A 21,667-nucleotide genomic window follows, 5' to 3' on the forward strand; every position below is an offset into this window, starting at 1 on the left:
GGTCAGGTGCCAGCAAGGTTATCCTAGCTTCTTAACCCTTTACAGGTGAAAGGGTTTTTCCTCTGGCCAGGAGGGATTTTAAAGGCGTTTACCCTTCCCTTATATTTATGACAATACCCATCACCATAAATGTGGGAGCCAAGCCCTCTTACAGAATAAGGGTAGCCTCTCACTTACTCCCTGGTGACCCCATTTCCTATCTTTCTGGGAAGAGGTTTTCAAATTTGGGCCAACAAACAATTATTTATTTTTTCAATTTAGACCCCAAACCTGGGATATAGCATGTGCAAGCTTCAAGATATGGGCCTAAATCTTTTTTTTGTAGTGTACCCAGGCATCACCAGGACTTAGTGATACAATAAGAGAATCACCACAACAAAAATCAATTGAAAAATATAATATAGGGCTCAGTGGTCATCCAGGGGTGAAAACTGGCTCAGAATCTGGTGGGATGCTCATAAGGTTCTGTCTGTTGAAGGTGCAAAGAATCATCCTTGTGGCCTGTGCAAAAGAGGAGATATTTGGTAGCATGCTGGAGTAGCTATGTAGAGGAAGGCAGGTATCTTCATTGTTTGTGGTCTTGCCCCCAGCTGCATAATGTTTGGGATCAGCCCTATAAGATTATAAAAGTGAGAGCTAGTTGACAAGTCACCTAGTCAGGTTGTTAATTTGATCCTTGGCTAAATCTGCATACCGTTCAGGGTAAAGGAACATCCAAATGAAAGAAACTCCTTCAACCAACACAGACTTTCACCTCCCTTGGCCACAGCCCTTTCTCTAGGGCCTGTGGAACCATCTCCTCTCTCTGGATGCAAGCATTCTGGGATCCAAGCAAGAACATCACTAGGCAAAGGTGAATTTTCTTTACAGAAAATGAGCTGTCAGGTGAGACTATTGCCTATTACGTTACGGAGCTACATATTAAAGCTATGCTATGCAAATCTGAACAGTTAACAGATGGCCTGATTATTTGTGATATAACTGATAACCAGAACAATACAAGATTCTTACAAGAAAGAGACTGGATTTAGGAAAGAACAATGGATATTTACAGGACTAGTGAAAATTTTACTTCCCAAATGAAAGCGTTAACAAACAATGGAAAAACAGAAATGCATCCAATGATAAAGGCACAAAGACAGAACACTTGGGACAAACAAACAGTAAAGACTAGCCCTGTTCATAATAAATATGGAGGCAATCACAACACGACACTGAGAGCTCACCCTGGGAGAAATGACAAACATTTGTATCTGATGGACAAACATCTGGGGAGTGTCCAGATTAATATGTACGATGGTGTTGGCTAAAACTCCAGCCTAGACATTCCAAGAGGGGTCCAGCCCAGAGTGATGGAATTAAAGCAGATATTTTGTAAGTGCCTCACTCTCAGCAAAAACTGCAAAGAAGTGCAAAAGCAGAATAAATTCCTGAAAATGCAGCTAAAGGACAAAGCTCTGGTAATGATGATTGATGTTGATGATGATACAGGAATTTAGAGCCAAATTCTATTGATCTCAATGGAGTTATGCCAGCAGAGAACTTGGCATGGAGTCCTTTGTCTCTTAATAAATTTACAAAGCAAGGGTCTGCAAAGGATTGATCTTTGACATTAGAAACATGATTTTCCAACTTGATGCTGGAGTGGAGTGCAAGGAATCACAGCAATCACAGTGAAATCCATGAGCACCTGATCTTAAAATAAAAACTGTTTTGTATGCCTGGAATAAAATGAGCACATGCCTGTACAAGGATAGGTAGCACTCAGGAGAGCTTGAATAGTTGAACAGAAAGCACCAAGTGTGCTTGACCTGAAGAGCTGTCTGCAAATGCAGATGATCAAATGGGTGCATAGTTTATCTGTGGAAAAGGATGCAAATGATACTCTTAAAGAATTCAATGCAGTTTGTTAATGGACTGAAATGCATCAACAATACAATACTTCTGTCATGCTGTCTGGAGTGGTTCACGACCATGAGTGCCTACCTCAGGGCAGACTGTCAAAAGCTGGGTAGAAACCCCCAAATGGTGGTGTGTTCTATAATTAGATTTCACCAACCTAGTAATAAATGTGAACTCCTGGATCACTGTAACTGTCTTATTACAGAGTTACAGACAGTCCCCTTGGGCTCTCCAGTCTATCTTGCTACCCAGGCGAGCTGGACTTAGTGCAGTTGTCTCTAACCTTTTTATGCACAAGATTACTTTTTGAATTTAAGTGCAACCCAGGATGTACCAGGATTCAAAGAGACATTATTAAGGGCACAAGAGCAAACTATTCCACTGCGCAGGAAAGATAGGAAGTATGGCAAGAGACCACCTTGGCTTAATCAGGAGATCTTCAATGATCTGAAACTCAAAAAAGAGTCCTATAAAAAGTGGAACTCAGTCAAAGTACAAAGGATGAATATAAACAAATAACACAAGTATACAGGGACAAAATTAGAAAGGCCAAGGCACAAAACGAGATCAAACTAGCTAGGGACATAAAAGGAAACAAGAAAACATTCTACAAATACATTAGAAGCAAGAGGAAGACCAAAGACCGAGTAGGCCTGTTATTCAGTGAGGGAGGAAAGACAATAACAGAAAATGTGGAAATGGCAGAGGTGCTTAATGACTTCTTTGTTTTGGTTTTCACCAAGAAGGTTGGTGGCAATTGGATGTCTAATATAGTGAATGCCAGTGAAAATGAGGTAGGATCAGAGTCTAAAAGCAAAAAATTACTTAGACAAGTTAGATGTCTTCAAATCACCAAGCCTGATGAAATGCATCCTAGAATACTCGAGGAGCTGACTGAAGAGATATCTGAGCCATTAGCAATTATATTTGGAAAGTCATGGAAGACGGGAGACATTCCAGAAGACTGGAAAAGGGCAAATATAGTGCCCATCTATAAAAAGGGAAATAAGGACAACCCGGGGAATTACAGACCAGTCAGCTTAACTTCTGTACCCGGAAAGATAACGGAGCAAATAATTAAGTAATCAATTTGCAATATAATGAATATTGTGAGGTGATAAGTAACAGTCAGCATGGATTTGTCAAGAACACATCATGTCAAACCAACCTGATAGTTTTCTTTGACAGGGTAACAAGGCTTGTGGATAGGGGGAAAGTGGTAGATGTGGTATATCTTGACTTTAGTGAGGCTTTTGAACATGTCTTGCATGATCGTCTCAAAAACAAACTAGGGAAATACAACCTAGATGGAGCTGCTATAAGGTGGGTGCATAACTGGTTGGAAAATCATTCCCAGAGAGTAGTTATCAATGGTTCACAGCAATGTTCCCTCTAATTTTTGCCAGGCCATGTGCACAAAAAATATCTTCTGTGCAAATTTTTGCCAGGCCATATGTGCAAAAAATTTCTCCTGTGCAAATTGTTGTCCTTCTGTGCAAATTTTTGTGCGCCTGGTGTTTCGCTGTGTGTGCAGGGTTTAGGATCTGTGTGCGCACACGCGCACAGCTTAGAAAGAACAGTGGTTCACAGTCATGCTGGAAGCGCATAACAAATGGGGTCCCGCAGGGATCGGTTCTGGGTCTGGGTCTGTTCAATATCTTCATCGATGATCTAGATAATGGCATAGAGAGTACACTTATAAAGTTTGAGAATGATACCAAGCTGGGAGGGGTTGCAAGTGCTTTGGAGGATAGGATTAAAATTCAAAATGATCTGGACAAACTGGAGAAATGGTCTGAAGTAAATAGGATGAAATTCAATAAGGACAAATGCAAAGTACTCCACTTAGGAAGGAACAATCAGTTGCACACATACAAAATGGGAAATTACTGCCTAGGAAGAAGTATTGCAGAAAGGGATCTGGGGGTCACAGGCGAGATATGAGTCAACAGTGTAATGCTGTCGGAAAAAAATCAAACATCATTCTGGGATGTATTAGCAGGAGTATTGTAAGCAAGACACGAGAAGTAATTCTTCTGCTCTACTCCACGCTGATTAAGCCTCAACTGGAGTATTGTGTCCTGTTCTGGGCGCCACATTTCAGGAAAGATGTGGACAAATTGGAGAAAGTCCAGAGAAGAGCAACAAAAATGATTAAAGATCTAGAAAACATGACCTGTGATGGAAGATTGAAAAAACTGAGTTTGTTTAGCCTGGAGAAGAGAAGACTGAGAAGGGACATGATAACAGTTTTCAAGTACATAAAAGGTGGTTACAAGGAGGAGCATTGTTCTTCTTAACCTCTGAGGATAGGTCAAGAAGCAATGGGTTTAAATTGCAGCAAGGGCGGTTTAGGTTGGACATTAAGAAAAACTTCCTAACTGTCAGAGTGGTTAAGCACTGGAATAAATTGCCTAGGGAGGTTGTGGAATCTCCATCATTGGGGATTTTTAAGAGCAGGTTGGACAAACACCTGTCAGGGATGGTCTAGATAATCCTTAGTTCTGCCTTGAGTGCAGAAGACTGGACTAGATGACCTCTTGAGGTCCCTTCAAGTTTTATTATTCTATAATTCTACCTCACCCCTTCTCAGAGGCCCTGCCCCTTCCCCAAAGCCCCACCCCTTCCCCGAAGCCCCACCCCACTCACTCCATCCCCCCCCGTTGCTCACTCTCCCCCACCCTCACTCACTTTCACCCAGCTGGGGTAGGGGTTGGGGTTCAGGAGTGGGGGTGGGCTCTGGGCTGGGACTGAGGGCAGGGGGTTGTGGTCAGGGGTGTGGGCTCTGGGAAGGAGTTTGGGTGCAGGAGGGGGCTCTGAGCTGGGGCAGAGTGTTGGGTTGCAGGAGGGGGTACAGTGTGCTGACTCTGGGAGGGGGGTCAGGGAGGGGCAGGGGCTTAGGGTGCAGGAGGGGGTTCAGGGTGCAGGAGGGGGTATGGGGTGCTGGCTCCAGGAGGAGGCTCAGGGCTGGGGGTTGGGGTGCAGGCTCCTGCCCGGCGGCACTTACCTCAGGAGGCTTCCAGGCGGTGGCGCAGTGGGGCTAAGGCAGGCTCTCTGCCTGCCCTAGCCCCACACCACTCCCGGAAGGGGCCAACGCACCCCTGCAGCTCCTGGGGTGGGGCACATGGTTCCACGTGCTGGCCCTCTCTGCAGGCACCGCCCCCACAGCTCCCATTGGCCATAGTTCCCTGGCCAATGGGAGCTGCAGGGGCAGTGCTTGCAGGCAGGAGCAGTACGCGGAGGGAGACCCCTGCCCCACCCTGTCCCGAGGGCATGCTGGCTGCTTCCGGGAGCGACGTGGGGCTGGGGCAGGCAGGGAGCCTGCCTTAGTGGCAGCCCCACTGCACCACCAGACTTTTAGCAGCTGGAGATCGTGATCAACTTGGAGTTTCCAGGATCAACCAGTTGATCGCAATCGACCGGTTTGTGATCACTGACTTAGTGATAAATGGTCACTTACCCCAATAATCACAAAATATTCAGGTTGCTTCCAGTCCCTAGCAGCCAGTCATTTACCCCAGGCCAATTTGTACCTTAGATCTCAGACAGAAGACAATACTGGTAGCCAGTCCTATAGTAAACTAAGGATTTATTAACTAGGAAAAAGAAATGAGAGTTATTTACAGGTTAAAGCAGGCAACATATATACACAAATGAGTTCAGTCTATGGTCCCAAAAGGTGAGAGAGATGTAGTAATCTGTCAGCATTTAATGTCTTTTCAGGACTAACCCAGGTTGACCCTTGGGATCTCTGCTGTTTCTTAGCTCCAGCCCTTGTAAGAGTCCAAACAACAAAGAGATGAAAAGTCTTCATGTCTACTATCTTTATTTCCCACTTCCGGCATTCCAACCGCTGGGACAAAGACTTCTGCATGTACTTCTCCATCGGTTGATGGGGCAATCAATAATACTTTTGTCCCACAATGGCCACTCTTGGACAGGTCAGGGGAGCCACTCCTCCCTTCTGAGTTTACAAGTTCAGCGCAGGCATTTTTACCATTATATAACAAACATATTTTACCTTCCAGTACGGAATACAGACATTAAATATAAGATTCATGTATGCAGCAGCTGACAATCATTTTATTGAGTCTAAACACATCCTTAACAAGTCTAACACCTGTCTTGAACAATATTAACATACAGGTGAGCTGGTCTGGTTTCCAGCTCTCAGTTTGTCATTGCTCAGCTGATGCCTACAGACGTAGCAAGAGCTGGTGTCACAATATCATATTGATATAGTTCCCAATATACAACCAAAAATACATACACTTGTCTGGATGGTAAAATTAGATGTTATTGTGTGAATTTAGACACCAGCTGCCTGAATTAACAATATAGGCAGCCATGAAACCAAACAAGTGAAAGACTGTTATAGGTTCAAAAGATTTTACATCCAGCCATCAAATGAGAGAGCTGCCTCATGAGAACAGTTGAGAAGGTCATGATTAGACTTCAAAAGGCAAGACTATCTTCATTTGTGGCAGGTCCAATTCAATAGAGACAATGGAAAACTCTGGACCTTCAGCTCCCTTTTTGGTAGATATATGTTTAAGTGACTTCTTTTGGGGATTGCTTCAACACCAATGCACCATATCCCAGATCTTTTATGGTTGGAAGTAGGGCTGTCAAGCGATTAAAAAAAATGAATCACACTGTTAAACAATAATAGAATTCCATTTATTTAGATATTTTTGGATGTTTTCTACATTTTTAAATATACAACACAGAATACAAAGTGTACAGTGCTCACTTTTTATTTATTTTTGATAACAAGTATTTGCACTGTAAAAACAAAAGAAACAGTATTTTTCAATTTACCTAATACAAGTACTGTAGTGCAATCTCTTAACAAGAAAGTTGAACTTACAAATGTACAATAATGTACAAAAAAACTGCATTCAAAAACAAAACAATGTAAAACTTTGGAGCCTAGAAAGTCCACTCAGTCCTACTTCTTATTCAGCCAATCACTCAACTAAACAAGTTGTTTACATTTGCAGGAGATAATGCTGCCCGCTTCTTGTTTACAGTGTCATCTGAAAGTGAGAACAGGCATTCTCATGGCACTGTTGTAGCCGGCATCACAAGATATTTACATGCCAGGTGCTCTAAAGATTCATGTGTCCCTTCATGCTTCAACCACCATTCCAGAGGACATGTGTTCATGCTGATGACGGATTCTGCTCAATAACAATCCACAGCAGTGCGGACCGATGCTGGTTCATTTTCATTATCTGAGTCAGATGCCACCAGCAGAAGGCTGATTTTCTTTTTTGGTGGTTCAGGTTCTGTAGTTTCTGTGTCAGAGTGTTGTTCTTTTAAGACTTCTGAAAGCATGCTCCACACCTCGTCCCTCTCAGATTTTGGAAGGCACTTCAGATTCTTAAATCTTGGGTTGAGTGCTATAGCTATCTTTAGAAATCTTATATTGGTACCTTCTTTGCATTTTGTGAAATCTGCAGTGAAAGTGTTCTTAAAATGAACAACATGTGCTGGGTCATCATCCGAGACTGGTGTAACATGAAATATATGGCAGAATGCGGGTAAAGCAGAGCAGGGGACATACAATTCTCCCCCAAGGAGTTCAGACACAAATTTAATTACAGTTTTTTCTAAAGAGCATCATCAGCATTGAAGTATGTCCTCTGGAATGGTGGCCGAAACATGAAGGGGCATACAAATGTTTAGTATATCTGGCATGTAAATACCTTGCAATGCCGGCTACAAAAATGCCATGTGAACACCTGTTCTCACTTTCTGGTGACATTGTAAATAAGAAGCAGGCAGCATTATCTCCTGTAAATGTAACAAACTTGTTTGTTTAGGGATTGGCTAAACAAGAAGTTGGTCTGAGTGGACTTGTAGGCTCTGAAGTTTATATTTTTTTGTTTTTGAGTGCAGTTATGTAACAAAAACCCTACATTTGTAAGTTGCACTTTCACGACAAAGCAATTGCACTACAGTATTTGTATGAGGTGAATTGAAAAATACTATTTCTTTTTTTTAGCATAAGCTGTCGTGAGCTACAGCTCACTTCATTGGATGCCTCCGATGCATCCAATGAAGTAAGCTGTAGCTCACAAAAACTTATGCTCAAATAAATTTGTTTGTCTCTAAGGTGCCACAAGTACTCCTTTTCTTTTTGTGAATACAGACTAACACGGCTGCTACTCTGAAAACTATTTCTTTTGTTTATCATTTTTACAGTGCAAATATTTGTAATAAAAAGTATACACTTTGATTTTAATTACAACACAGAATACAACATATATGAAAATGTAGAAAAACATCCAAAATATTTAATAAATTTCAATTGGTATTCTATTGTTTAACAGTGCAATTAAAACTGCAATTAATTGCAATTATTTTTCTAAATCATGATTAATTTTTTTGAGTTAATCACGTGAGTTAACTGCAGTTAATTGACAGCTTTACTTGGAAGCAATAACTGACGATCTGCAGATCTGGGGCAAAAATAAGTTAGACTTCAATGAGAGACCGTATAATGTTCTGTAGTTTGCCAAAGGAGAAAACCCAACCTTAAATGGTAGAGGAATAAATGCTAGATTGGGCTGAAGAAAATTGGTTTTGTAGGACATATACTCCGGGATTGCCTACATGGTGTGGCAATGTGCTTTATAGAGGTGTGATTTCTAAAGGGTACTAATGTGTTGCACATCAATTGGTCTGTGTAGACCGGGGTGAGCAAACTACAGCCTGGGGGCCGCATCCGGCCCTCTAGATGTTTTAATTCAGCCCTTGAGCTCCCACCGGGGAGAGGGTCCAGGGCTTGCCCCACTCTGGCACTCCAGCCAGGGAACAGAGTCAGGGGCTTGCCCCACTCCATGCGGTTCCTAGAAGCAGCAGCATGTCCCCTCTCCGACTCCTATGTGTAGGAGCAGCCAGGGGGCTCCGCACACTGCCCCTGCCTCAAGCGCTGCCCCCGCAGCTCCCTTTGGCCAGGAACAATGGCCAATGGGAGCTGCGGTGTGGCGCCTTCAGACAGGGCAGCATACAGAGCTGCCTGGTTGCGCCTCCATATAGGAGCCAGAGTGGGGACATGCCACTGCTTCTGGGTGCTGCTTGAGGTAAGTGCTACCCGGAGCCTGCACCCCTGATTCCCTCCCATGCCCCAACCCTGATCCCCCTTCCGCCCTCCAAACCCTCAGTCCCAGCCCAGAGCACCCTCCTGCACCCCAACCTCTCTTCCCCAGCCCCACCCCAGAGCCCACACCCCCAGCCAGAGCCCTCACCCCCTCCCGCACCTCAACTCCCAATTTCGTGAGCATTCATGGGCCGCCATACAATTTCCATACCCAGATATGGCCCTCAGGCCAAAAAGTTTGCCCACCCCTGGTGTAGACCCTACTGGTGTGAACTAAAAGTTCCCTAGCATAGTAGTTTTCAACCAGGGGTATGCATATTTCTGGGGCTACACAGAGATCTTCCAGGGGGTACATCAACATCTAGATATTTGCCTAGTTTTACAACAGGCTACATAAAAAGCATTAGCGAAGTCAGTAAAAACTAAAATTTCATACAGACAATGACTTGTTTTATACTGCTCTATATACACTGAAATGTAAGTACAATATTTGTATACCAATTGATTTATTTCATAATTATATGGTAAAAATGAGAAAGTCAGCAATTTTTCTGTAACAGTGTGCTGTTACATGTGTGCATTTTTACGTCTGATTTTGTAAGCAAGAAGTTTTTAAGTGAGGTGAAACCTGGGGGTACACAAGACAAATCACATTCCTGAAAGGGGTACAGTAGTCTGGAAAGGTTGAGAGCCACTACCTAGCATGCTTTAACATAGTATGGTTTGGGTTTGGTTATGGCTGTTATGTTAGCTGTTATGTTTGGGTGTAACTACTGGGTGTGAGTATTGCTGTTGATTGAGGGTGTGACTCTTGGGATCAGATGTGACTTTGGAGTTAGGATATAGCTCTTGTGTAGCTATGGGGTTCAGGTGTAGTTGTGGGGTTAAGATTTGGCTATTGAGTTCAGTTATGGCTGTTGGGTAAGGTTGTAGCTTTTGGGTGTGGATGCAGCTGTTGAGTTAGGATTTGAATTCTGGGTTCCATTGTGGCTATTTGGTCTGTGACTACTGAGTAAGGTGTGACTGTTTGGTTACTTTGGGGTTGTTGGTTTTTTTAATTTGATTTTTTTCTAAAAAAGGAAGAAGAAAGGGAATTGCTGGTATGTTTGAAACTGAGCCCTGCATGTGACACATGACAGAGCTGTGAGCATTTGCAAACTGTCCCATGTGAGATGATTGGGTCCTGGAAAAGAGAGTCATTCATTCTCAGCTTGCTGAGGCCCCACAGTCCCTTTTACCCTGGCCAGAGCCTGCCAAGCAGGCTAAACAATTTTTTAAAGGTGTGTTTTTCTCCCTACCCAATAGAGAGCTGGTACTGCCTACCCATCTCCAGAGCCCTGTGTATTGAATTAACTGCCTAGAGCAGCTGACCTACCCGTCCCCGAGAGCCCTGCTATTGGGACATGGCCCCGGGGCGGCTGGGCCTAGCCAGCGCAGACACCAGGCTACTGGGACATGGCCCCGGGGCGGCTGGGCCTAGCCAGCGCAGACACCAGGCTACTGGGACACGGCCCCGGGGCGGCTGGGCCTAGCCAGCGCAGACACCAGCCTGTTGGCACATGGCCTCAGGCTATCACGGCAATACTCCTAACTCTTTACACCAGCATGTGCGGGTTTGCCCTATAGTTGCTGAGTCACTGCAGGCCCCTCTAAAGTTCTGGGCCCCAGCCCTGCACTTGTGTCTGTCCGGCTGTGCCTACTAGGAGACTCCACCGGGGGTCAAAGCAGGTCTATGCTCTGAAATGGCCTCTGCTGGCCCCCCAGAGCGGCGGGGGAGGCGATAGCCAGGCAGCATGTGCATTTGTGGGGTGCTCCGAGGCTGACCTTGGGCTGCGAGGGTGGCAGAGATTCACTGCTGCAGCAGCAGGCAGCTCAAACAGCGGAAAAAGTGTGAGGGGGAGGAAGGAAGCCCAGACCACAGTCTGTGCTCTCACACCCGAGCAAGCGGAGAGCTCGCTGAGAGCTGCAGCCATCCTGCCATTGAGGGGGAAATCCCCTTCACCCCCTCCCCCAGGGAGCTTGCATAGCTAGCAGCCTTCCTGGAACAGGCTGCTGCACGAGCAGAGGAGCTGATCTAAATGCTGCTGAGGGAGGGGAAAAGACTCATGAATGACGTGGGGGAGGGAGCCGATATTGGGCACTAGGGCTCTGCGGCCCTCTGGGCTCCGTGCTGCTGATAGCGAGAAATGTGAGCTGGCTGCATCACTGCAGTACCCACTGCAGACACACAGAGAGAGGGGGAGAGAGAGCAGCAAGGAACCAGCTCCCAGCATTGAGCATCCTGGGGACAGCTCCCTCACAGCTCCTGGGGAGAGCCTTCCACAGCAGCAGCCATAGCAGCAAAGAGCCACCCCAGCACTGAGCATCCCCAGGGGACAGTGGTCCGCCGGCAACAGAAAGGATTGGCAAGGCCTTCGGCTTCCAGCCAGCCCTGTATCTGCTGTGCTGCCAGGATCTTGACTTTGCAGAGATGATCCCAGAAAGCTACTCGCAGATGCTGCCACCCTCTTGTAAGGTTCTGCCAGTTCAGTAGCTTGCAGATGCCGTGTGCACTTGCCGTCGCAGACAGTGTTGCATCAGCTTCTTACCTGTCAAAGCAAAATCCCATCCTGCCCAGAGAGCAGGTTTGCTGTCGTACTGGTGCGAGGAGTCGAGGAGGCGAAAGCCCTGGGAAGAGGCGGTTGTCCTTCATCATTGCAGCCTGGAAGAGTCGCATCCCTGGGATCGAGGTGGCAGTCAGGAGCAGTCCCAGGGGGGAACCTCTGCAGCAGGCCTGGCAGGGAGCTGGGCTCCCTCCTGAGCCACTGGCCTGCATGTACCTTGGAGGGGCTGGCGAGTTGCACAGCATCCGAACAAGCACAGCTTGGGGAGAGCCCGTCCTCTTTGAGTGCGGCCTTTGTGTCCCTGCCCTTAGGGGATAATCACCTCTTTGCTGGGCTGGATATTGACAGCAGAAGAGGCTGCATTGAGCAGGCTGTTGCAGGGGCCATCAGGAAGCTGGACTGGAACTGAGGAAGACCAGGCACAGTTTGGAGAGGGTGTGGATAACAGAGTCATCTCTTCTCTTGCCTTTCAGATAACCTCTAGTGACTGAGGCCTCCAGACCGCTGGCAGTTTGCCTGGCCCAGAAGAGAGACCGGCTCCACAAGGCAGGAGCCTCCTTAAATAACAGAGCTTTGCAGCCCACAGCCCATCCCAGGGTAAGGGTATTTACTGCCTTCAGTGTGTGGTCAGTGGTGGGCATCAGCCTGCAGGACTGTGTGGCGCTTGTGAGTGTGTGTGATGTGTAAGTGTGAGTTCTGTGTAACTGTGTGCTGCTGGTGTGGTATGCTGAATATCTGTGCTGCTGTCGCTGCATACAATCGTGCCATGGGTCACTGTGAACACGGTGTGCCTGTGTGGGCTGCTCCCAGCCTGTCAGTATGGAGTGTGGCTGGGAGTGTGAATGCTGTGTGTTAGCTTGTGAGGTGTTGGTGAGCGTATATTCACTGTGTTGTGGTGTGTGCCTCTAAGCCTGCCTGTCAGTGTGTGTGCCGGGTGTGTCACTCCTGTGTTGTGTAGCAATGTGTGTGGGAGTGTCATATATGTGTTGAGTAGCAGTGGGAGTGCCAAGTGTCAGTGTGTGTGCCGGGTGTGTCATTGCTGTGTTGTGTAGCAGGGTGTGTGCTGTGTATGACAGGTGTGTCATTGCTGTGTTGTGTAGCTGTGTGTCAGTGTGTGTGCTGGGTGTGTCACTCCTGTGTTGTGTAGCAGGGTGTGTGTTGTGTGCTGGGTGTGTCATTCCTGTGTTGTGTAGCAGGGTTTGTGTTGTGGCCTGGTATATTATTCCTGTGTTGTGTAGCAGGGTGTGTGTTGTGTGCCAGGTGTGTCACTCCTGTGTTGTGTAGCAGTGGGAGTGCTGTGTGTCAGTATGTGTGGTGGATGTGTCACTCCTGTGTTTTATAGCAGGGTGTGTGCTATGTTGTCCCTGTGGCTGGGTAGGTGGAATGTAGCACGCTGCAGCCAGGCTCAGCGGGCAGCCTGGTGATGAGGATTTGCTGCCTTCCAAGCCCTGGTAGCTGTGATGAAGGTGCAGGGTAGGCCCAGTGGCCCAGCTAACTCACCAGCTCTTCCACCCGCTTTCTGCTGATCCCCACTGCATTAGAGCAAGACATTTGGGATGAATGAGAGATTTGGATGGGGTAAAATCCCTTGACCAGTTCCCTCAGCTGGCTCTTTGGACAGCCCCTTAGCCAGATGGTCCCTTCTGGGGCTGCCCCATAGCCGGACAGCCCTGTTGAATGGTCCTGTGGCCAAGCAGCCTCCTTTAGGTGGTTCCATGGGTGCATGGCCCCATGATCAGTTCTTGCAGAGTTTGGCTGGAGCGTGCTGAGGCAGCTCCTCGCTAACACAAGGTAGGAATTTGCCAGGCCTGCAATGAAGGAGCCTCCATCGTCCTCTCCAGAGGGACAGGGCTGTCTCCTTGCCACTAGGAAGGCAATACCTACAGTGACAGTCACCCCTTCACCCCTGAAACACTGGTGCCTTCTCAGGCCCCGTCCCAAGAGGACTGGGATGGGGGACACGGAAGAGAGAGAGAAGCCAGGGCGGAGCGAATGTGTGTGAGATAATGTGGGGAGAGTGACACAATCGATGGCAGGGGTCAAATGCACAAATCTAGAGGCAGAGTAGGGAGCCCTGACCACCTGAGAAAGGGCCCCTCAGACCTAGGAGTGGGAGGGGGAGTAACAGGCTACTTATGCATCTGGGATTTCTAGGGGAGACATCAGAGTCTGTCCCAGGCTTTGGTCTGGCCTCTCCCCCAGAATCCCCCCTCCTCAAGCCCAGCCCTGGGAAACTGACAGGTAGGTACTGGAGAACAGAGGCCTGTGGGGAATGCGTGGTGACTCCCATGTCTTGCAGCTGTGCTGGGCAGCCAGCCAGGGCTCTAGGGTGTGCTCCTTGGGTCTGCCCAAGGAGCAGAGAGTGAGGCGCTGGCTCCAGCCACCCAGTGATCCCCATTGAACACTTGCAGATTTCAGATCTCCCTTGAGCAGAGTCTCCAACTTCCTTTTGCTTTGTGTTTCCAGCCTTTTCCTGTGAGTGGCTGCAGGGAACGTGGAGCTGAGGCTGGGGCAGCGCGGCAGGTCTGATCAGTGCTACACCCCCTGCATCCCCACCAACGGAGCATGCCACTGCAAAGGTGAGCCCGGTCCGCTCCTCACCCCAGCAGGACGCTTCCTGGCTCTGGGTCTGGTGCCCAGCTACTCACCCTGGGGGAGCTGCAGGCTCCGCGAACCTCAGTGACTGGGAGTGGGAGAGACAAAGTCAGAGCAAAGGAATTCACACACACATTCTTCAGCCCTGCCAGGATTTTACCCAGAAAGAGGAATACAGGCTGGGTGGGGGCAGGGCACCTGTGGAAAGGTGCAGGGAGCCCTCCTCGCAGGCTGCACTGAGCATATGCCTGCTGGTAGCTGTCCTGGGATGAACTGGAACCCTGACTCATCTGCTCCAGGGCCAGGAGAAAGCCTGACTGTCCCTAAGCCTCTTGCCTGAGTTTGCCGTTTCCAGCTGATGATGATCTGGCTTGGAAAGCGACAGCACACAGAGAGTGGGACATCTCTCCATGACAGGGCTGCCACAGGATTAAGCATATGAGAAAGGCACTGCGGGGACGAAGAACTTTGATCATCAGATTGGAACTTAGGAGCGGAAAGGCTCCGCTCAGCAGAATGCTGTTGTGACTGCAGCCACTTCCTGTGCATGCCTCCATCTGCGGAAGCAGCACCTCTAGGAATGCGGGGGAAGCTAGGGTGACTGGAATCCAGAGTGAACTTGGTTGCCTAGAGCTGCACCTTTCTCCCAGGATGTGCCCATGCTCCAGCGGCTTTCTCCAGCCCTATCGCTTCACTGCCCGAACACGATTGAAAGCTCTGCATGCTGCCAGCGTGTTCTAGCCTCATGCAGGCTCCCCTTGCAGAGCCCAGAGCAGCGGACAGCAATGTGAAAACCATCCTCATGTCGTGTCTCAAAGGGCAACAAGTCATCATCAAAATGGAGGCGATGAAGATCATCCACCCAGAGAAGTTCTCGGAACTCCAGGCCTCCCAGCCGCGCTACACCTCAGCGCCCCGCCGGGAGCCCCCCCTCGTGGCCAAGCGCGCCTGGCCATCAGAGTCCGAGATCATTGTCAATCAGGCTTGCGGGGACATTCCTGCACTGGACAGTAATCCTGGCTCTCTGGGGCTGCCCCGGACTCCACCCCTGCCGCGGCGAGAGCGAATATACCAAGGGCAGCGCAAGGGCAGCTCGGAGGTCTGTTACCACCGCCAGCCGCCCTCAGATGAGGTGATCGTTAACCAGTACGTACTGCACCCCTCCACACCGTGTGAACCCCTCGAGTGCCCCACCTGCGGCCACATGTACAACTTCACCAACAAGCGGCCCCGCATCCTCTCCTGCCTGCACTCGGTGTGCGAGGAGTGCCTGCAGATCCTCTATGAGTCCTGCCCCAAGTACAAATTCATCTCCTGCCCCACCTGCAAGCGGGAAACCGTGCTCTTCACCGACTATGGGCTGGCCGCGCTGGCAGTGAACACCAGTATTCTGAACAGACTGCCCGCTGAGGCCCTGGCTACCAACCCCGTGCAGTGGAGCAGTGACACCGACCGCAGCTGCTACCAGACCTTCCGCCAGTACTGCGGCGCAGCCTGCACCTGCCACATCCGAAATCCACTGTCTTCCTGCACCATCATGTAACCTGTGCACCCCACCCTGCCTAGCTCTGCACCGCCTCCCTGCCACGGGGGCCGGACAGTGTGAGAGAAGACCACGGACCAGTCCCAGGGGATGACAGGACCGAGTGAGGGTGGCAGGTCTGACTAGCTCCCCTGGCATTGCAGGTGCTATACACATCATCCCTCTGGCCCAGCTCCCCGCTCCAGCACAGGGCATCCCCACCTGCTCAGCGCTCAAGTTTAGGTGGGGGCTGCTGGGAACACAGCCCCCTTGGTAATATGAAGCCACTGGCTGAGCAGAGGCGCTCCCCTTGGGCCTGGCAGTGCTCCAGAGCAAGGGACATTCCTATTCTGCGGCTCACGCTCCCCCTGTGCGTCTGGACAGGTGCCACCCAGCCCGCTGTGCTCACTCCCTGGGCAGCTTGCTTCCTGTTCCCTTCCCCTGGCTCTGTGGTCTGGTCAGGGTGGAGCAGCTCCGCCCAGGCGCGGCCCCACCACTGGCCTGGCTGACCCGCGGCGCTGGCGCCCCCATGCTGCTCAGCACACTCATACAGAGGTAACACAGGTGAGGAGCCCAGGAGCTTCCCAGGGCTGAACTGGGCGGCATGTGAGACCTGAACCTGCCTCCCACAGGGATGGGATGGGGAGGTTGCCACACGTCAGTCAGATCCTCTCTGTGTTATTTGCCAAAGTTTTCATCTCGGTGGCCAAGCTGACATGCATCAAAGTAACTGCAGCCAATTAAACCCGTTGCCATTGGCCTCCCATTATTAACGGATGTAGCCCATTTCCTTCACAGGCCCTCCAGGAAAACTCCCATTTGTCCTCGTTTTGGAGGATCTTTGTTTGCCCATCCCTGTCTGGTGACGCCCCATCCTTTGGGTGGTTCGTGTTAATAAAGGCATTGAGTTGTGATCCTTCTTCCATGGGTTCTGTATGTCTCTGGGAGGGGAGGGGCCTGCAGATCTCCTCACTCAGCCTTTCTGCTCCATGCTGCCAGGTGCGCAGTAGTGCAGAGGCTGAAGCTTTTGTCAAAGTATGCCATGCTATGTTCCTCCCTTCTACCCCTCCAGCAAGGCTCCTGTTCCCCAGTAGGGCAGCCCAGGACTGGGGGCCCCAGAGGGTATCTGGCTAGCAAGCCAAGGCCACCAAAGCCCCTTGTACTACAAACTGCAGAGGATGGGGTGACCGGTCGGACTATGACAGCGTCCCTGTCCCCAAAGGGGCTGTGCTGAGAGCGGCTACCCAGCACCATGCCCTCTGTTAGCTCTCACACAGCGGGGAGAGGAGGGAAGCAGCTGCCCTGCTTGGAGACTTTATCTCTTCAGGACATTTTGGGGAGAGCTTGCTGCAAAAAAGCAAAAAATAAGAAAAGAAAAAAAGAATAAAACAAGCCATAAGCTGCGAGGTACAGTGGTGCGAGGGCACTGAATGCACACTCCCTGGTGAATGCTGCCCAGGCTTGGGCCCAGATCAGCCATCTGAGGCACTATTGTGTGTGCACATCTGGATCCCGTATCCTCTGGGCCCTCTGGCCAGGGCTGGCTCTGCCCGGTGAGCTCTGGACACCCAGCTCAGCTCACCCCACAAATGTCGGTGTGAGTTTGTGCCTACTTATTACACTGCCACAGCCCCAAGAGCCAAATGTTCAGCGGAGAGGCTCAAACCCACCCCCCTCTCCAGGGGGCCCAGAGCTGGCCTCGGTGCTGTTAGGGAGAGGAAAGGTGAGAGCCAGCAAATAGGGGCAGATACTGCAGACAACCCCCTGGCTCCCCCCAGTGAGCACTCACTGCAGCCCCGCCGAGGGTGGAGGAGAGTCCCATGAGGCCATGCTCACTGGGCAGTGGTGGGACAGGGCTGGGGAGAGCACCAAGAACAGGGCCTGACATCGTTTCGTTTTTGCTCTGCCGATTCCTCCTGTCGCTGGTTGTGACGATGCTCCTGTTTTCTACCGGGCCTTGTTAATCCCTGCTCCATCTCCCAAATAAAGATTATACTGGAACGAACCACACCGAGCATCTATAGAGTATGTTGCATGGGGCAAGGAGCTGGGGCGCGGGAGGAGGAGGCTGCTTAGCTGGGACTAGACGAGGCCAAGATTCTTGTGGAGGTATTTACAAACCTCGCCAGCAGCCTGCCGCTGGCCCCTGGCTAGCTCATCCCAGTGCGGGGGAGGCTCCCAAGACAGGACCTAGCAGCTCATGGGAGTGAGCCCGGCAGGAAAGGCTTTCTCCAGGGACAAGGACCTGTGCCAGCCCTCTCCTCCCCGAAACTCTCTGCCCGGGACTAGGCCCCCATGCCTAACGCAGGTCTCTGAGCTGCATGCGAGAAACAGGGTATTGTTATGGAGTTGCTCTGGCCTGGGCTCCAGGCAGCAACTGCCGGCTCCATCCTTCCCCACACATGCAGCACTTGTCATGGGCAGTTACCAACCCTCCAGGGATGTTTTATAAACTATCAATACCAAGACAATTGGTGCATTAAAAATACATTGAGAGACGGACAGTCGGACACTACTGAGAACTGCATAGTCACCATGCTGCGGCTGAGGTTTTATTTGCATAACATGGAGAAAGTTCTGCATAAAGCCTGTACCCAACCCAGAGGCTCTGGTTACCCCCTCTGGCCCCTCCACTGCCCACTAGTATGTCCAGCCAGATAAATGCCATGTGTGCGCAGTCCAGGTGCCACTAGGCCCCCCACGCCCAGTAGGAGCATGTCCTCCCACTATTGCCAAGTGCAGTCATGGTCAGGGAAGAACATTTGCTTCCTTTGCATTATTTTATAAATAAGGGGAAACAATCTAGATTATCACAGTGTAACCGCTCAACATTAAAGAAGTCAGGATGAGGCGAAGCGAAGTGCAGGGTCCCTGGGGCGCCTGGCGCGCAGCAGGCACGTTTCACCAGATGCTGGTGCATTTTTACATTAACCATAACATTAAGCAGCATCTTTTACCAGGAAAAGCAAGAATTAAATAGATATATACATTTAAGCTTCCAGCATCACCGTTAACTGAGGGTGCGTGTGCGTGTGAGTGTATACAGGTGCAAATACTTCTACGTGTGCATGCATGCATGTGTATATGTGCATGCACCTCTGTGTGTCCGTGTACTTCTCTGTGTGTATCTGTGTGTCTGTGCATACATGTACTTCTCTGTGTGTACATGTGCGTGCATGCATGACATCTGTGTGTGCATGTACCTCTGTGCATGTGTCATGTACCTCTGTGTGTTTATGTGTACATGCCTGCATATACTTCTGTGTGTGAAGGTACCTCTGTGTGTGCATGTGCACGGATCTGTGTGTGCATGTGTGCCTGTACCTCTATGTGTGTGTGTGTGCATGTGCCTCTGTGTGTACCTGTACCTCTGTGCATGTGCATGGACCTCTGTGTGTGTGTGTGTGTGTGTGTGTGTGCATGTATCTCTGTGTGTATTTACATGTATGTGTCTATACCTCCATGTGTATTTTAAAGAATCCTTATTGAGGTTACAGGGACAAACCATCCCGATGTATAGAAAGAATAGTAAATATGGCAGGCGACCAGCTTGGCTTAACAGTGAAATCCTTGCTTATCTTAAACACAAAAAAGAAGCTTACAAGAAGTGGAAGATTGGACAAACGATCAGGGAAGAGTATAAAAACATTGCTCGGGCATGCAGGAGTGAAATCAGGAAGGCCAAATCACACCTGGAGTTGCAGCTAGCAAGAGATGTTAAGAGTAACAAGAAGGGTTTCTTCAGGTATGTTAGCAACAAGAAGAAAGTCAAGGAAAGTGTGGGCCCCTTACTGAATGAGGGAGGCAACCTAGTGACAGAGGATGTGGGAAAAGCTAATGTACTCAATGCTTTTTTTGTCTCTGTCTTCACAAACAAGGTCAACTCCTAGACTACTGCACTGGGCAGCACAGCATGAGGAGGAGGTGATGAGCCCTCTGTGGAGAAAAAAGTGGTTCAGGACTATTTAGAAAAGCTGGACGAGCACAAGTCCATGGGGCTGAATGCGCTGCGTCCGAGAGTGCTAAAGGAGTTGGTGGATGTGATTGCAGAGCCATTGGCCATTATCTTTGAAAACTCATGGCGATCGGGGGAAGTCCCGGATGACTGGAAAAAGGCTAATGTAGTGCCTCTCTTTAAAAAAGGGAAGAAGGAGGATCCTGGGAACTATAGGCCAGTCAGCCTCACCTCAGTCCCTGGAAAAATCATGGAGCAGGTCCTCAAGGAATCAGTTCTGAAGCACTTAGAGGAGAGGAAAGTGATTAGGAACAGTCAGCATGGATTCACCAAGGGCAAGTCATACCTGACTAATCTAATTGCCTTCTATGACGAGATAACTGGCTCTGTGGATGAGGGGAAAGCAGTGGACATGTTGTTCCTTGACTTTAGCAAAGCTTTTGATATGGTCTCCCATAGTATTCTTGCCAGCAAGTTAAAGAAGTATGGGCTGGATGAATGGACGATAAGGTGGATAGAAAGCTGGCTAGATTGTCGGGCTCAACAGGTAGTGATCAATGGCTCCATGTCTAGTTGGCAGCCGGTATCAAGCAGAGTGCCCCAAGGGTCGGTCCTTGGGCCGGTTTTGTTCAATATCTTCATTAATGATCTGGAGGATGGTGTGGATTGCACCCTCAGCAAGTTTGCAGTATGCTGGAGGGTAGGGATAGGATACAGAGGGACCTAGACAAATTAGAGGATTGGGCCAAAAGAAATCTGATGAGGTTCAACAAGGACAAGTGCAGAATCCTGTACTTAGGACAGAAGAATCCCATGCAACGCGACAGACTAGGGACCGAGTGGCTAGGCAGCAGTTCTGCAGAAAAGGACCTAGGGGTTACAGAGGATGAGAAGCTGGATATGAGTCAACAGTGTGCCCTTGTTGCCAAGAAGGCCAGTGGCATTTTGGGTTGTATAAGTAGGGGCATTGCCAGCAGATCGAGGGACGTGATCGTTCCCCTTTATTCGACATTGGTGAGGCCTCATCTGGAGTACAGTGTCCACTTTTGGGCCCCACACTACAAGAAGGATGTGGAAATATTGGAAATCATCCAGTGAAGGGCAACAAAAATGATTAGGGGTCTGGAGCACATGACTTATGAAGAGAGGCTGAGGGAACTGGGATTGTTTAGTCTGTGGAAGAGAAGAATGAGGGGGGATTTGATAGCTGCTTTCAACTACCTGAAAGGGGGTTCCAAAGAGGATGGATCTAGACTGTTCTCAGTGGTAGCAGATGACAGAACGAGGAGTAATGGTCTCAAGTTGCAGTGGGGGAGTGTCACGGAGTCCCCAGGTGATGCTCTGGAACTGCTCCCTACGAAGCCAGTCAGGACTCTGGGGAAGTCTCCTTTCTGTGAGCAGACTGTGGACACACAGCTCACACAGCTTCCACCTTCCTGGGTCTGACCTCGGAGCATTCAGCATCCTCTCTATCCCTCCATGTGCTTCCCACAGCAAGTCCGCCCAAGCGGGGTCCCGGGGAAGCCAGAGGGTCCTGCACCCCAACTCCGCAGTGAGACCTGACTCTCAGTCAGTCAGTAAAACAGAAGGTTTATTAGAAGACAGGAACATGGTCTAACACAGAGCTTGTAGGTGCAGAGAACAGGACCCCTCAGCTGGGTCCATTTTGGGGAGCAGTGTGCCAGACAACCACGTCTGCACTTCACTGCATGTCCCCAGCCAGCCCCAAACTGAAACTCTCTCCAGCCCCTCCTCCTCTGGGCTTTGTCCCTTTCCCTGGCCAGGAGGTCACCGGATTCCTTTGTTCTCCAACCCTTTAGCTCTCACCTTGCAGGGGGGAAGGGCCCAGGCCATCAGTTGCCAGGAAACAGGGTGTCGACCATTCTCTGTGTCCAGACCCCTGCACATACCTGCCCTCTAGGGCTCTGCAAGGATCATACACCCTTATCCCACCACCTAGATACTTAAGAACTGCATAGGGG

General features: G+C 49.5%; 1 protein-coding gene across 1 annotated transcript; it reads left to right on the forward strand.

The window, feature by feature from the left end:
* Window positions 1–14,079: 14,079 nt before the first annotated feature.
* Window positions 14,080–16,650, forward strand: RNF208 (ring finger protein 208). The gene has a single exon (XM_038374767.2). It carries the CDS (start codon window positions 14,930–14,932, stop codon window positions 15,749–15,751), a length of 822 nt encoding a protein of 273 aa, XP_038230695.1. The 5' UTR covers window positions 14,080–14,929; the 3' UTR covers window positions 15,752–16,650.
* The last annotated feature ends 5,017 nt before the right edge of the window (window positions 16,651–21,667 follow it).

This window comes from Dermochelys coriacea, chromosome 16, assembly GCF_009764565.3.
Source record: "Dermochelys coriacea isolate rDerCor1 chromosome 16, rDerCor1.pri.v4, whole genome shotgun sequence".
NCBI lineage: Eukaryota > Metazoa > Chordata > Testudines > Dermochelyidae > Dermochelys > Dermochelys coriacea.